The sequence below is a fragment of the Moschus berezovskii genome, chromosome 3 (assembly GCF_049115385.1).
Source record: "Moschus berezovskii isolate FMDL1 chromosome 3, NW_MosBer_1.0, whole genome shotgun sequence".
In the NCBI taxonomy this organism is placed as follows: Eukaryota; Metazoa; Chordata; class Mammalia; order Artiodactyla; family Moschidae; genus Moschus; species Moschus berezovskii.
Window position 1 is genome coordinate 91,332,998 of NC_142462.1, and position 15,940 is coordinate 91,348,937.

Here is a 15,940-nt window from a genome sequence, read left to right on the forward strand (position 1 = left end):
GGATTCATTCATAATGATAAACAAGAGAAAGGTGTTTGGAGGAAGAGTTTGAGTGTTAAGAATAACTAGGAAACTTCCTATAACTGGCTGACTTACAACTGGGAGGTGTTTATTAATGACCTCCTGACTCCCCTCCAGCATTACTGAAATTTCAAACATGGAGACAAAGGGACAAATGTCCCCTTAGAGAAGAACTTGACCATCAGTTTTAATACTCTTCTGAAGAGGAGCCAATATGGAAATTGTGTGAGAAGCACCAAGGGATAAGAAGAGCTAGCACTGTTATGGAAACTACTTAAACAGGATACAAATCTTAGGATTCATTTTCTGAAACCAAAGGTGCCAAATTCCAAAGAACCAAATTCCAAACTAAAAGCTAATACTAAATTGAATAATTAAAAAGAGAGAGAGGGGGAAATCTTGACGGGAGTCCACACTGGACCAGTCACTCATACCGAACCCTTAAAAATAATCAGGCACTAAAATCCTAAGAACACCAAATCATAATAAAGATACAAAAAGACTGGCCTTTTTAGACTCTGTCTTTGGCATCCACTTTAACCAAACAAGATTAATTCATGACCTAGGAACTCCGTGAGCTTATGTTTATTTATAATATTCAATATTCCCATAAGCGCAAATGTTCCAAATGGAAGATTGCATTTTGATAATGCCCGTTTCTTCATTAAGTTTTCATCATCCACCGACATTAAAAAGCCTCTCCCTACACTTTGTTGCTTTAGCTTTCACCTTGTTTATTCCTGCCTTATTTGCTTAATCTTGAGATCCTGGCCTCCCAGGCACTCTCAAATTTGAAACAAGTAAAGTTTGTGCATTAGCGTGTCCTGAGCATGCATGATTTATGAACGGCAGGTTTCTTGGCACAGTTTAATGGTATAAGAGAGACTTTGTTTTAAACATTAAAGTGAAAGTCAAAAAGTGGCCACAATGGGTGGGACACTAAAACAGTGTGTAAAGAAGTTTGGGTCAAGAGTTAACCAGGTCTTACTCGGTCTGTTCCTTAATCGTTGGACTGACACTCTGACTAATTTAATAGGTTTTAAAGGGCCCTAACTTTTGAGCTACAAAAAGTACTTTAAATTTGTTATTCTGATAACTTGCTCAACCAAACTCTCACTCCATAAAAAATTCAACTGCTAACATTTATACCAATGGAGAAAACAAGAAGCCCTGACTTTTTGACCAACTGAAAAAGTACTTTACATCATTATTCTGATAACTTGCCCAACCAAAGTCTCACTTTGAAAAAAAAATTTTTTTCCAACATTTATATCAATGGAGAAAGCAACCTTCTTTGATCAGTCCAAAATAAATTTGTTTGCTCCTTTTTAGGCATCCTCCTCATATTCAAGCTATCTTTCATCATAACAGTTCTTCCTCTGACAGTCTTTTGTAAATCAGTCTATCAGTCAGTGTTACCAAATCTTCTAATGAAAAAATAAAAACTTTCATGCTATCAAGAGAATTACTCTTCCTGAGTAAAGTTAGAGTTCAATTCTTATTACATGCTCATGATTATATAAGATAAGAGTTCTCTATATGTCTGTTTTTCACATTATAAAATATGACCTCAAATAACATAATTTTTCTTTAATAATTATAACTAAAATATATTAAGAAAAATAAGTTTATTCCAAATGATACCTTTTATTTGAGATATTCTAAATACTTCACACACAAAGTAATGTCTAACCTTTCTCTGCAGGTGGCTAAATTGAAGAACTCATGAGATTATATTTCAAGTCCTCAAATAATGACACAATCATTTGACATCTAAGTTTTTGATGTGTCATTCAATGATTGCTCATAAATGCTTCCAGAAGCCCTGAAAAGACTCAAATCAATATTAAAACATAAAGACTGATACAGTCCATGACTTAAGCAAACTCAGGATTCACAGACACCCTGAAACTTTGCTTCCTACATAAACCTTCCATTGCCTTTATGGTGAAAGCAACTTTAAACCACATTCAACATTCAGAGCACTTGTCCACTATAGAGAATAGGGGTCAGTGGATAACACCCTATAGGACACAGAGACACAGTGGGTTACCTTGTAGATTTTGCAATGGCAGAGTCATAATGCCTCCGGCTGCAGCTGCTGCTACCAGCCCTTGGATGTTGGTGAGATTCGCAGTAGGCAGTGTGAGGACCAGTCCTTGCTGCCCCCCTAGCTGTCCGGCCATGTTGAAGGGGATGAGGATAGGCTGGTTGAGGGCCGGCGTGCCTCCGGGCATCACACCAGCAACTGCAGAGGCTAACTGTTGTGCTGTCAGAAGTGGCTGCAAGGGAACAGACAATCCCAGCTCACTTTCCAATGGAACTAAGATATGGGCTTTTAGAGCATTTTTCTTCCACTTAAGCTCGGTCAGAAAGTTCCTGAACAAGTAGCAAAGAAACAAGTCCTATTCCAGAGAAAATGAGTGACTTGTAGAAAACAAAATCGAAATTGTATTTCATTAATTTTTTGGAAACTTTTATTTGGTTGGAAAGCACAAATATCTTTCAAAATAATACTCTACATTTATATATTATTCTTTAAATGAATTTTCACTTACATATTTTCTTCCAATGAACCCTACCTCTTATATATCTGAAACTCTCTGTTAACTTATTCTGTTTCAAAAATAACTCATTAGAATCAGTGGAATTTGTTGATTCAAAAAGAGCAGTGAAATACTATTTTCATTTATTACATTAGCAAAAAATGCAAAAGATTTACCCAAAGCTGGTAAGTCTATAGTGACACCACTGTATGGATTTAGGACATGTGAACTGGCATAAGCCTTTTGGAAAGCAGTTTGAAAATCCGTATCAAGAGCTACAAAAATATTCATCTTCTTTTGACTCAGAAAATATTCCTGGAATTTCTGAAGATATAATTTTTTAAAAAAGATAAATGAAAATATGCATTACATTTAAAAATACATAAATGTTAAAAAAGTTTGTTACAGTACTAAACATGGTAAGATATTACATAGTCTTTAAAATGGGTTATTCTGACATCTCTAGAAAAACAGAAAATATTTATGAGAATATATAAAATTAACTGGATAATAATTAAGTAAATGATTAAGAAATCACTATTAAAATAGTAAAATTACACATTAAGGAACATAGGAAAACAAAGACATTTGATGAGGATAAATTTTAAAAGCTTTAAAAAATTTCTTTTGTTATTATGCTAATATTCTTTGTCCAGTTAAAACAACACTAAAAACACATATTTATATCCACTACTTAATCCAACAGCCACTGTTTGACATGGCAAGGCAACTGCACAGGTGTGGACTTCTCAGCACCAGATGTGTCTGAGCTCAGGTGAGAGCACAGGTGTGGCTCTTCAGGATGACTGACGAATAGGAAGGACTCCTTGAGCAACCAGACCAGATAACCAGAAGGGTGATATACGGGACTTTCATTGCACCCCTGAAGGAGCAATGGACCTAATTCCATCCTCATTTCTCTTCTAGAGGAACCAATAAAAAACTCTCATTGGGGAGTTTCAACTTTTTTGTTTTTAACGCAGTATGATTCTATAAAGGAAAAGGTAAGCATAGTACAAAGCCCAATGCATAATAGCAAGACATGATTCTAACATGTATTAACTCTGATGTCCTACCAATGACATATGAGTGACCAATGACTCACAGAAGGGGGGTGGGGGGTTTCAGATCCAGCCAGGCTATTCCAGAGCCCATACCTCACCCCTCTTTCCATACACAGAACAGATTTGGAGAGGTGGGGTGGCTTTATCTCAAGCATGGTGGGGAGAGCTGGGCCCACTTTCTGGTTATTCCCTAAAGTCACCCCTCAAGACCCCTTCCAGAGAGCCCCCTGAAGAAGCAGTGGAACCCCATGCACCCTGGTTTTAGAACCACTCCTCTGAACTCCACGGGACTAGCACCTAATATATCTGCTGCTGCTGCTAAGTCGCTTCAGTCGTGTCCGACTCTGTGTGACCCCATAGACGGAAGCCCACCAGGCTCCCCCGTCCCTGGGATTCTCCAGGCAAGAACACTGGAGTGGGTTGCCATTTCCTTCTCCAATGTGTGAAAGTGAAGTCACTCAGTTGTGTCCGACCCTTAGCGACCCCACGGACTGCAGCCTACCAGGCTCCTCCATCCATGGGATTTTCTAGGCAAGAGTACTGGAGTGGCTTGCCATTGCCTTCTCCGCCTCTTTTTAAAAGTTACACTAAAAGAGAAAATAAACGTGTTTTTAGGAATAAGTACAAAATGATAAGCTGATCTTCAGACTGCTGGTGTCATATCGCTGCCAATAGTAATACCAGGATGAGAGGGTAGGCAAATAGGCAGTGTCAGACTGTGTACAAGCCACAGATTTGGTTGATGCAGCCTGTAGCATTTTTTAAAAATTGAATTCAAGGGATTAAAGTAGGGCACGTACTCTTACTTTGTCCCAGTGTCCCTTGCTTCTCACTGGGTCTGTTTTGCTCTGTTTCTAACCTGAAGGCATTAGAGTTGTTACACTTGGTATGCTCACACACACACACACCATGTCACAAGCATGAAATTAGAAAGGGCATGACCAAAAGAAGTTAGTTTCTGAGATGCCCAGTAAAATTCCCTCTAGGCTCCATCAGAGTTCAGGCATCTCCCCAGGCTTTCTGTCTGGAGCACAGAGGCATCCATGCTCTGAGATGGACGTTGGAATCTGAGGCCAATCTGAGATGTGATGGCAGCTGGAATAAGAAAGTCAAGACCAACTCAAGCTCTAAACGTGGGTTTTCAAGCTTTGCTTGGCCTGGTGATCCCCAAAGTGCTGAAAGTGACTCATTTTCAGGAAAAACTATCACAGCCAAAGAGGGAGAAAGGCTCAAGGATCAGCATCCTTTTCCGTAACAGTGGGTGAACTCTGAGAGCTTCACACTAAAGGGCAGAGATTTTTTTTTTAAATGCCCAGCCTTTTATAATTGCATTCTACATCTTCATATAACCACACCAGGCGGCAAAAAACAAATATTGGACTTTAAAAAATAATGAATGTATTTCTTTATTAATGCAGGAGCTATATGTGATGTACAATATTGTCAAACCCAATAAGCTGAACTTGCATTAAAATTGCATTAACTTTTTTATATTAAATCATGTCTTGTATTTCAAAAACCAGCTATAGTAAGGTTGAAATAACTTAATTTTCTTCACACTCCAGTCATTAAAGTTTTACTTTCCAGAAAACTGCATGGTAACCAACAGCACAATTGTAGTGGGTTTTAGGGGAAAAAAAAGTTTCCAAATGATTAAAATCAACATCCCCTTGAAAAAGAGAAGAGTTCTGCTAACACATTCTTTTTTCTTGATGGTATTTCATAAATAATGTAGTCATACAGCTTCCCATACAAAAATTTATTACCATCTTTGCTCTGTTGGAGTTAACTGGTTTTAACTCATTCTTATTTCATTTGTTTGGTTACTTATACGGTTAAACCATTGGAAATGCAGCCAAATACAGCAGTTGAAAGATACTGACCTGTGGTCCAACCGGGAAAGGGGGGTGGGTCTGACTGGCCTGGTGTTCAGGAGTGCCTGGGTCTGACAGTGCTGGGTTTCCTCTGGCCCCTGGAATTCAAAAGAGAAGTGAGCCCTTAATATAAAATCCAGCCTGGGAACTTCACATAACCCCATTTTCCTGTGATGTCACATAACATTAAGGCACAGATGATATGCCAGAGTGCTTTATCAATAGCTCCAGAGCTCAAATCACTTGTCAACTGCATACATTATGCTAACGGACGCTGGGGATGGACAAAGTCATTCCAGGAGGGAGAAGGCCGTGACAGCAGAGAAAATGACACCATCATCCCTCGTGCTAATAGGCTTGCATTATACATCAGCTTGCAGGGGGTGTGCCAATGCGGCCCCTGTGTGCGAAACTGCATCCTTTATGCATAGGCAGGCAACACCTAATCTAATTTCCCAAAGCCAGGGAAAACGTGATCTCAGACATGACCAAGCACATCTATATTATCCCTTAACATGGCTTCATACCCTTGAGTTCTTTCTCCACACATACTTCAGACATGAATCTCATGGATGCATTTTCCAGAAAACAAGACCTTTTCCTTTTTTTGATTGAATTATAGTTGATTCACAATGTTGTATTAATTTCAGGTGTACAGAACAGAGATTTAGTTATATATATATATAGGTAATGTATATATATGTTCTTTTTCCTTATAGGTTATTACAAATGAGTACAGTTTCCTATGCTGTACAGTAGGTTCTTGCGGTGGCACTTAGGTCCTAAAAAGTACATGTATCTCCCTAAGCAAATTTCCTCCGTGCTAACTGACCATCACCCTACCCACAAGGAGCCCCACTGTGGTGAGCCTAGAACATAACATATTTGTTTTGCTAGAATCCTGTTGGATGCTAAAGGATGGGAAACAAAATTCAATCAAAATAGCAGATCTTTCAAATCTTCTTAAATGTTCTCTGGGTTTGCTTATATGCTCTGTTTCAGGATCAACCATAGAATGTGATATAGTGGCCATAACAATAAATACAGGAATAAATGAACAAGCAAACAAATAAATAAAGCTAGCAGCCATTTTTTAGGATTCTTAGATGGAAGCTTTTGTTTTCTTGGTGGTTGAAATCCAATTCCAAGCCATCCTTAACAAGATCCTCTTTTCTGATGTTTGTCCTATGAATAGCAAGTGGAAGACAATTCAAGCCCTATTTACTGGCAGGCCATGGATGACCAAGAAGAAAAGATATGATTCTGTCACACTTATAAATTTTAAAGAAGGTATTATTGGCTCATTTAAAACGAATTCTTCTATATATTCTCCAAAGGGACAGACTTATAAATAATGGAAATGGGGAAAAAACACTTCAGCGTATTAAGCTACAAATAAAATTGACTGCTACATATTATTCAATTGACTTCTATCTCCACAGCCATGTGTCAATCATAACAGCATTTTATAATAGGATTAAGCAATAAATGTGCAAAGCCATTATACAGAAATCTGAAAATCTGATTAATTTGTAATATTTTTTTTTGCGCAGAAAGTCAGGAATGGACATTGCTTGGGGAATACTTACAAGCATTCTATTGAAATTTCTAAATTGATTTGGAACAAACTAATAAAAACACAGCCTTGCTGACATTTTATAAAGTGAATTCTGTCAAAATATGTTTGGCATTTTAATGATTGCTGTCATTTAATAACAAGGGTAAGATGACCCATCATAAGATGCCCACAATTTTCCCATAATGTGCAGGAGACCTTTCTTCTAAATTTTTTATATGTGATTTATTTATTATGCTTGAGTAGCAGGGCACTTTAAACTGGGAGGTGCATTATGCAGTGTAAATCTCACAACTTCAGTTCTTATACACTCAAGTCCTATTTTGCCTTCAAATTTTCAGTAGAGCTTTATCTCCTTTTATAGAGCTAACCAGATACCTAGTGATGATCAATTAGGTAAATTCTCAAATGGTTAAAAACCTCCTTTGGTTTAGTTTATGAAGATGCTTTTAAAAATTGATTTGTTCTTTATATTTTCCGGACATGGTTTTTTATGTCTGACTGTAAGAAGGAAGTTTTACAATGCACAGAAAAAGACAAAAATCTTTTTATACAATTTAAACACACATATCTTGAGTAGGGAGTGAACAAATTTAAGCCACTGATTCACTCTCCTGTTGGAATGCTCGAACTATCTCATTTTCAGAAAGGAGCAATGATTGCCTGCAGGACTTTTGCATGAAAATAGGAATGATCGCTAATGTTGATCATGTTGATGTTGATCATATCATGATCATGATGTAAGTATGTTTCTTTCTTTATATCTTCAGCTCAAGTTATCTGCAAACACATGCCTCTTTTTTATTTTGCAGTAATGACCTCAGCATATCTTTATGCTTTCACATTAAACTCTCTTAAACCACCCTCCCCAAAATACATATATTTTAATTTAAAATTTTTTCTATACTGTGCCAGGCCCTTCTGTCTCATACTTCTTTCATCAGTACTAGGACCACTTTTTGATTCTGCTTCTAATGCCACATCATGTAATGTTTGAGATCTGTCCCATTCAGGCACAGTGTCACAAGATGGTGTCTTTGTTACCCGTAACTTGACACAGATTACATTTGCTTACATTTTATTCTCTGTTGCTGGAGGCTTTCACCAGCACATAGCAGCTTGATTTGAGGCTGGTTATTCTCAAAAACCATGTTCAGTGCGGTCCAGGGCAATTCCACACAATTTCATGTGTAAAATGAAGTCTTTCACAGGCTCTAGAGAAGATTATGTATGCTCTTCTGCCTGGATCAAAGAGTAATGTTTCTTCTTAATGCGCATCTTCATTTCCCCCAAACGTATGTATCATGCTTAACCTTGTAGGACTATAAACTAATCAGTCTGGGTCATAAGGCAGCTCCCAAATCAGGGGCCTTCTCAGAAGTCAGAGAGGGGATACAGCAGTCAGAAAGAATAAATGACATTGGCTAAGGGTTTCAGAGAGATTTGAAGCAGGGCTCAGCTGTAAGTTAGCAGAGAATTTGAGGTTAGATATGGGCACAGATATGAAAACGTGAACTTACATGGGTCGGGCAGGTTACTCCTGATCACAGTCCCAGGAAATATGCTACCTTTCTGGATATCAAAGAAGCACAGAAAGCCCTCTGTGGCCTGTTCTGAATTTAATAGTCTGGACTTGTCAGGCAGCAACTGTGAGATCTAGAAGGGCAAGGACTATGTTCGCTGGTTTAATGCTTTATGTCCAGCTTTAAATGTAGGTATCATTCACATTGATTGAATATTCACTCAATGGAGACAGAGGTTTGGCTTTTAATTGGGGGCTGGTATAATTCCTTTAAAATAGTATGGACATCCACTTCACTAGTTACTCTTGTTTAGCATCAATTTTGGAAATATCTCTAAATTATTAGCTTCTTAGCAAATTCAATCACAATTCCAATTTTTGTTTTGTTTTTTGCTTGTTTAATTTTATTGGAGTATAGTTGATTTACAATGTTCTGTTATTTTCTGCTGTATGGCAAGGTGAGTCAGTTATACATATACATATATCAACTCTTTTTTTAAGCTTCTTTCCCCATATAGGTTCCCTGTGCTATACAGTAGTTCCTTGTCAGCTATATATTCTAGTTTAGATATTAAAAGCAGTTTGGTGGACAGGATAAAAGCAAGGACTCTTAAATTTGAAACTATATTTGGGTTGAGATTTAGCCTGGCCAGTTAACTAGCTGTGTGAACTTGGGCCAGTTTTCCAGTTTCTTCATGTGTAAGGACAGCTTCCTCTTGCAAAAACCTGGGGAAATAATTCTATGTCTTTCATAGGGTTGCTATGGTGAGAATTAAATGAGCACATATATTTGTAAATATCTTAGAAAAGTGCATGTTTGTCACAAAATTGCTGTTTCTCTTGACTAGTTATAAGATTTAATTTCTATTCAATACAATATGTTATTTAATTTGCCCATCATATCTTCTTGCCCCAAGTCTACTCAATACATACTCCCATGCCTACATGTGCTGTCCCCATTAACTCACACCCCACCCTACCTGTGTGCTCTGTACCACTCGATAAATGTTTGGATCTGAACTAAATGGTCAGGCCTATAAGAGCCTACGAAGTGAGATGTTCATCGATAATGCTTCCTTTGGTCCACAGTAACATGACCAGGTAATATGGCACAAAGATACTGGCAATTTGCTCCCAAATTCTCACCAAGACCATAGCTTGTCTATGGAGATTGCTGAATACATCCTTCATAAAGCTACTGACAGACTATCTAAGAGGCGGCCAATGTGTACATTTTTATAAAACTCCACTGGTGATAGAAGACCATGGGAACACACAGTGGCTCAGATGCTGTCCAGGCAAGTCTGAATCTCTCTGTGTTGAGGATGCCATGTACAGTTAGTTTTACAACAGCAGATGGGTCATCAGCAAGAATTACTCCCTTGGCCCTTCAAGTTCCTTCAGCTGAAGCATTCTTCCATTGTAACCCTGTGGCATTCTAGCTCAGCAAGGGGACAACCCGTGTCAGATGCATCTATTTTATAATGTTCATAGGTACCTCAAGTAGTCCAAAACCTGATTTTAAAAGGGATCATAACATAAAATTTAAAATAGCTATATTCCATTTCTTATTTCTTTTGTAGCTTTATCAGATGCAATTAATGAATGTTGTTGACTGAAAAGCAAATGAATTGGCCTCCTATAACATTTACAGTTTGGGGTCTTCATTCAATTTTTTCCCCCCAATGTCAAAATATATTAATGGGCTTTAATTTCTGAGTGCCTAAGTTAAAAATAAATACTAAGGTGACCAGGAAATAAAATAAAATAGCTATATAATAGGAGTCACTTCTCTAAATACAGGGATCCCTGATAGAAGTCTGCTAAGGAAAGGATAACTCATAAATGTTGGAGACACTGAAAGACTGATCAGGAGTTTGGCTGAAATACCACAATAAAACTTAATTTTAATTGTTGAGATGCCTGCTTGTCAGAGCATTGGTTCATTCAACACTACCTTTCCAGTGTTGGTCTTATATCTAATATCTGCAAAGCTGCTGGCTGCTCTTTCTGCTCTGGGGGGCCTGGCCATCCACAGAACTGGGGAGGGAGGTGGTGATACCCCTTTAGTGCCTTCTGGATTGAAGAAGTCTCAAAAATTGCATGCTTCCCCACCCCCAAGTCAAGGTCAGAGTTCCTGAATGACCATCACTGCATTCCTTATAGTAAGTTAGCTTTGCTTTTGCAAATTAAAAAAAATATTATTTTGTATAATGCTTTTTATTAACTGAGGCAAATAAGACTTAGAACATCTTGGCATTTCTAAAAGTAAAACAGATTTGCACTCCAGAATAGAGGAGCAGATGGAGGAGAAAACAGAGTTGCACGTTTGAATGGCTCATCGGAATACACCAGTTCCACTTTCTCCTCGGCCATCCCTCGAACAGTCAGTTTGTGAGATTCCCTGGCTAATGACCAATGCATTTTTAATGAATCGGGTTCTTCAGAGGGAGAGTTTGGGTTTCTGTCTGTGATGCATTAGCACAAACATAATCACACGAAGGTCACAGGGATCCCTCAGCTTTTTCTGGCATTTATATCTTTCCTGCCCATTGTCTGCTGTTTTCACCAGGGAGTGAGGTGATGCAGAGGTTGCTTGTTATAACATGGGTGGTTGAATGCATTATTATTTCATGTTGGGCATGTGAACTCAGCTAAGCAGGGCAGAAGCCCCCTCAAAATTAAACTTCCCTTTCTTTCAATTTCTTCAAGATTCCTAAATGCCAAGAGGGAGCAGAGGTGTCTATAAAAACCTTTCCAGAGCCACTGCTACTGTCTGCAATTTTTTTTTATTACCTGTCAAGTTTCCTTTAGGATACTGGTCACACATGTATTTATGTCCAGAACACTATACAGATCCCCAGTGGACCTGGAGACTCTAAAGTAATAAGCTGCACTTGAAAAAGCTAACATTTATTAATTCACACAGGGTTTGTGCATTTTTGCAAGTTCTGTTGTCAAGTACTTGTAACTTCACCCACTGAAGGAGGCCAGGAGAACAGTAAATGTCCATGACATTAATGGGAAGAATGGATCTCTTTATTCTGTTAGCAGGTGACTTATCTGGCCTTTGGTGGTGGGAAATCCAGTTATGTTTGAGTGAGGGGTCTAGATCCTTCATGGTTTTAAAAGCTATATTTATGTTAAGGCTGCACAGAAGCATGAAAAGTTAAACAGAGATTCAAGATATCCAGGTAAAGAAGAACAAGAAAACCTACAAATCCCTTATTTGGAGTTGACTATCTGAAGATGCTTTTGTAGTATCTATCAAAATTATTCAATAATTTCTTCAGTCCTCCATGTAGACTTACTCCATGTGTGCTCTGGAAACCTTTAAAGATATTTTTTTCCCTTCTCAAAATTTCCTAAATCTCCCTTCAGTCTTCATTCAACAATTTTTACCATTTTTTTTCACATCCATCTCATAAAAGCATAGCTGAACTCCTGTGATATACAGGCCAATAAAGTTCTCAATTTCTGTAAATTCTTCCTCTCAGAAAAGAGATGAAAAAAGACAGTCATCAAATATACTTAAGCAAAATTCCACAACACACTGTTGGTATGTGGAGAGCTTTGGGGTATGGATTATCCCTTGAGCACTGCTGTCTCTACAAGAGTATAAATTCTTTTAGGGCAAAGACTCCCACTCACCTTTGTATCTGCTGTAGGCCAGCTCTGGACTTGGAATGTATGTATGCTCCTATGTATGTATGTGTATATGTTATGTATGTATGTACATAGGTATGTTGGTGTTTAGGTATGTGGTTCCTAAAATGAAGAAGATATGTATCAACATGTGCTGAAACAATTTGAAAACAGATTTTAAGACACCTGAAAATGATCCGTCTCATTTAAAAAATGTCTTTCCTGATCTAAGAAGCTTTACTAACTTCAACACATTTTTGCCAGTAAATGGCCACTTCCTCTGGCAAGGTCACTACCAGGGGGTCATGCTCAACACTGCACTGGATTCAGGGATGATGTCCTTGCTGTCAACCTACTGAGGGGATCCTGGCATAGCCCCTTGGGACATGAAGGTTGTGTCGATCCTGTGTTTTAATGTCCATCTAGGGAGTTGGTTTCCGTGCTCAGGAGGGCTGCCTACATAATTTACAGGGGTGAATGCCAAATGCAAAGGCAAGTCCCTAGCCTGGGGCTGAGAAGTCAATCTCCCTCTTCCTCAGGATTGCTGCCTTAATCCATGCCAGATGGGTAAACCCAAGAGATTGCAATCTCCACACTGGGATGCATTGGACACCTGGATTGTGGTGAGTTTCATGTTGATTGTATGACTCTCCCCACACCTGAGCCCGGATCCCCAAAAAAGGTCAGAGGTGTGAAGGTGAGAGTCACACTCCAGCTTTCAGGGTTCCCAGGGCACCCAAAGCAGAGAGCAGGTGGGTAAGAATCACTGTGTCCTGGGGAGGTGGGGACATAGTGGCTGGACCCCCAGAGCTCCAAGCTTCCCGGCATCCCACCCCATGTTCTTGTCATCCCATTGGACCTGACTGACAAAACACAATTTCAAAGATAAATTATTAAGAATTTCAGGATGGTGACCTCAGAGCATTAAGTTCCAAATATGGGACCCTGCTGGGTGCTGAGATGTGTGTGCCTGCGGTGGCTGATGGCCCATGAAGCATGGCCTGCCCTAGGGACCTTCTTGTCAAAGGTCCTTAAATTTTGAAAATTGCATGTAAACTTACAACTGCTTTGAGGGTCATTTTCCAAATCAGCGCGAATTCTGATAAGAGTGTTTGTGTCCCCAGAGGAATTTAGACATGGCTTTTTTCTCCCCCGAAAAAGACTGAATTCACAAATTAGCATGTTATTATCAATGACCATGTAAATATACCATTTGGTGGAAATTTAAGATAAAATTTTGCTTAGTTTTCTATCAGTCCTCAGTACCTATCCCTAAAATGGGGAGACGGGGCATGAATTCCTTAAAGGAGAAATCACAGAGAAGATGTATTTTCTCAGTTGCGGACTTATCTTACTAACAGTGTTACACTTTCACTAACAAAAAACAGATTTTTTTCCCCTCCTGACCAGCTGCCAAGTTTGACGACAAGGAAATGAGATCAAGACAGTCTGAGGTGGAATCACTGGCCTAATTTTAAAGGTCGCCTACCCATGGTAAAATATGCATGAATTACTGAGAACTAACTTTAAATATGCTTGAGCTGGTCCAAGATGATAATTTGCTTTAAAATTTTGGTGCAAGCTTACGTGAAGTGTGTGTGTGTGTGTGTGTGTGTGCGCGTGCACACACACACACACACACATGTGTGGTAGGGTGGAGATGAGGCAGAAGGGAGGAAAACTAGTCCATTTTTCTCGCCATCGTCACAGTACAAATGGTAGGGTCAGAAGTTGCTATGGTTCTTTTTGCAGTAGCCCTGCCTCCAGCCTCTTACAGCAACTCGGGTTTGTTTCTAATATCTGCAAGGCTTTCCTTGCAGTCACCCTGACCTACAGACCTGCCCCATCAAAAGTCGCATTGAGTTTTTAAACTGTTTTCAGTATATTAAGGTTCTTAGGTGAGCAGCCCCCAAGATGGGCAGACCTTAGGAACACTGTGGATCCAGTTCCAGATCACCATAACAAAGCAAATAATGCAATAAAGCAATTCACACAATTTTGGGGGGTTTCCCAATGCATATAAAAGTTACACTGACACTATACTGTAGTCCATTAAGTATGCGATAGTATTATGTCTAAGAAATGTATACATTGTAATTTTAAAATACTTATAAAAATGCTGACCATTATCTGATAGTACAGGGTAGCCACAGATCTTGAATTTGTAAAGAAATGCAATGACTGTGAAGCATATTAAAGTAAAGCACAATAAAACAAGGTGTGCCTGCAGATACTTGGACCTCAAGTCTGAGAAGGAGATGAAGGTAACATAGAAGGGCTATGTCATGGTTACACGAGCTCAAACTCCTGGCTCAGACAGAAGTCAGGTGGAAACCACAATGATGTATGGGTTCCCTCTTCTCCAGACCTACATGCCTTCCAGAGGTCTGAACTCTGCACAGCCTTTCAGCAGCAAGGCTGCTGAACTGACATTCAGAATATGATTTAACCATGAACCACAATGGAAAAAATCATTTTTTCAATTGGAAATGATGGCCTCTGGGTGCAGTCGCTTCTGATAACACATGTGGTACAAGATCTCAGAGACCCTCAGTACAGTAAGCGCATGGCCCTAGATCCACAGTGACTGCAAAGAGCAGGTGATTAGATCATCACAGACTGTTGACTTTCCCAGACTGAGATTTCACGGGGCAGTCCAATTAAAGCAGCCAATTAATGATTGTGCGAATAGAAAGATCTCAACATTTCATTTTGCCAAGTACAAATATTTTTTAAATTGCTACATACTCTCATGATCTGACAACACACACATTTTAAAGCCTTTTTCCCACCCCAAAGGGTGTATTCTCTGATTGAAGGAAAATCCTTTAAATTGAAGCAATTCAGGTTAATGAAAAACTCATTGCATTGGACATTTCTTCCCATTCTCCCTTTGTTCTGTGTCTGCTTTGTTGCAGAGGGACACTGGTCTGTCCAAAAGCATTCAGGAGCTTCTGGGTGACCTGGTAGGATTTGAGGAGTCATAGCAGCTCTCTCTTTTCACTCCTCCAGGCATAAGAAATGTCTGACCAACTCCTAAAATGTTCCTTATTTTGAATAAATAATTCTTTTGCCTTGATCATTTTATAGAGATATCGGTATAACTTGCTTGATATATAAAGTTCTATGTGCCAAGTACTACATTAATTACACATTAATGCATTACACACATATATATGTCTAATTAACCCTTGGGTTTCCCTGGTGCCTCAGATGGTGAAGAATCTACCTGCAATATGGGAGACCCAGGTTTGATCCCTGGGTCGGGAAGATCCCCTGGAGGAGGGAATGGAAACCTTCTCCAATATTCTTCCCTGGAGAATCCCATGGACAGAGGAATCTGGTGGGTTACAATCCATGAGGTCACAAAGAGTCCAACACGACTGAGCGAATAAACAGCAGCATTAACCCTTACGCGTGCATGTGTGTGTGCTCATTCACTTCAATCATGTCCGACTCTGTGACCCTATGGACTGTACCCCGCCAGGCTCCTCCTCTAGGCAAGAATACTAGAGTGGGTTGCCATGCCCTCCTCCAGGGGATTTTCCCCACCCAAGGATCAAACCCACACCTCCTGCATTTCCTTCATTGAAGGCGGATTCTTTACCCACTGGGCCACCTGGGAAACCCACCGACCCTTATAATAACCCTATAGGGTGCTTATGTGAAGAAGGCAATGGCGACCCACTCCA

At 39.3% G+C, this 15,940-nt stretch overlaps 1 protein-coding gene across 2 annotated transcripts in view; it reads right to left on the minus strand.

Annotated features, from left to right (window-relative positions):
* POU6F2 (POU class 6 homeobox 2) overlaps positions 1-15,940 on the minus strand; it is a 507,841-nt gene that overhangs the window by 269,877 nt on the left and 222,024 nt on the right. For both annotated transcript variants that reach the window (XM_088832426.1, XM_055421162.1), the window contains exons 3-4: positions 5,515-5,603; positions 2,075-2,303 (exon numbers count right to left, since the gene is read on the minus strand). In XM_088832426.1, coding sequence (XP_088688552.1) covers positions 2,075-2,303; positions 5,515-5,603 — 318 coding nt within the window. The remainder of the gene's footprint in view (positions 1-2,074; positions 2,304-5,514; positions 5,604-15,940) is intronic.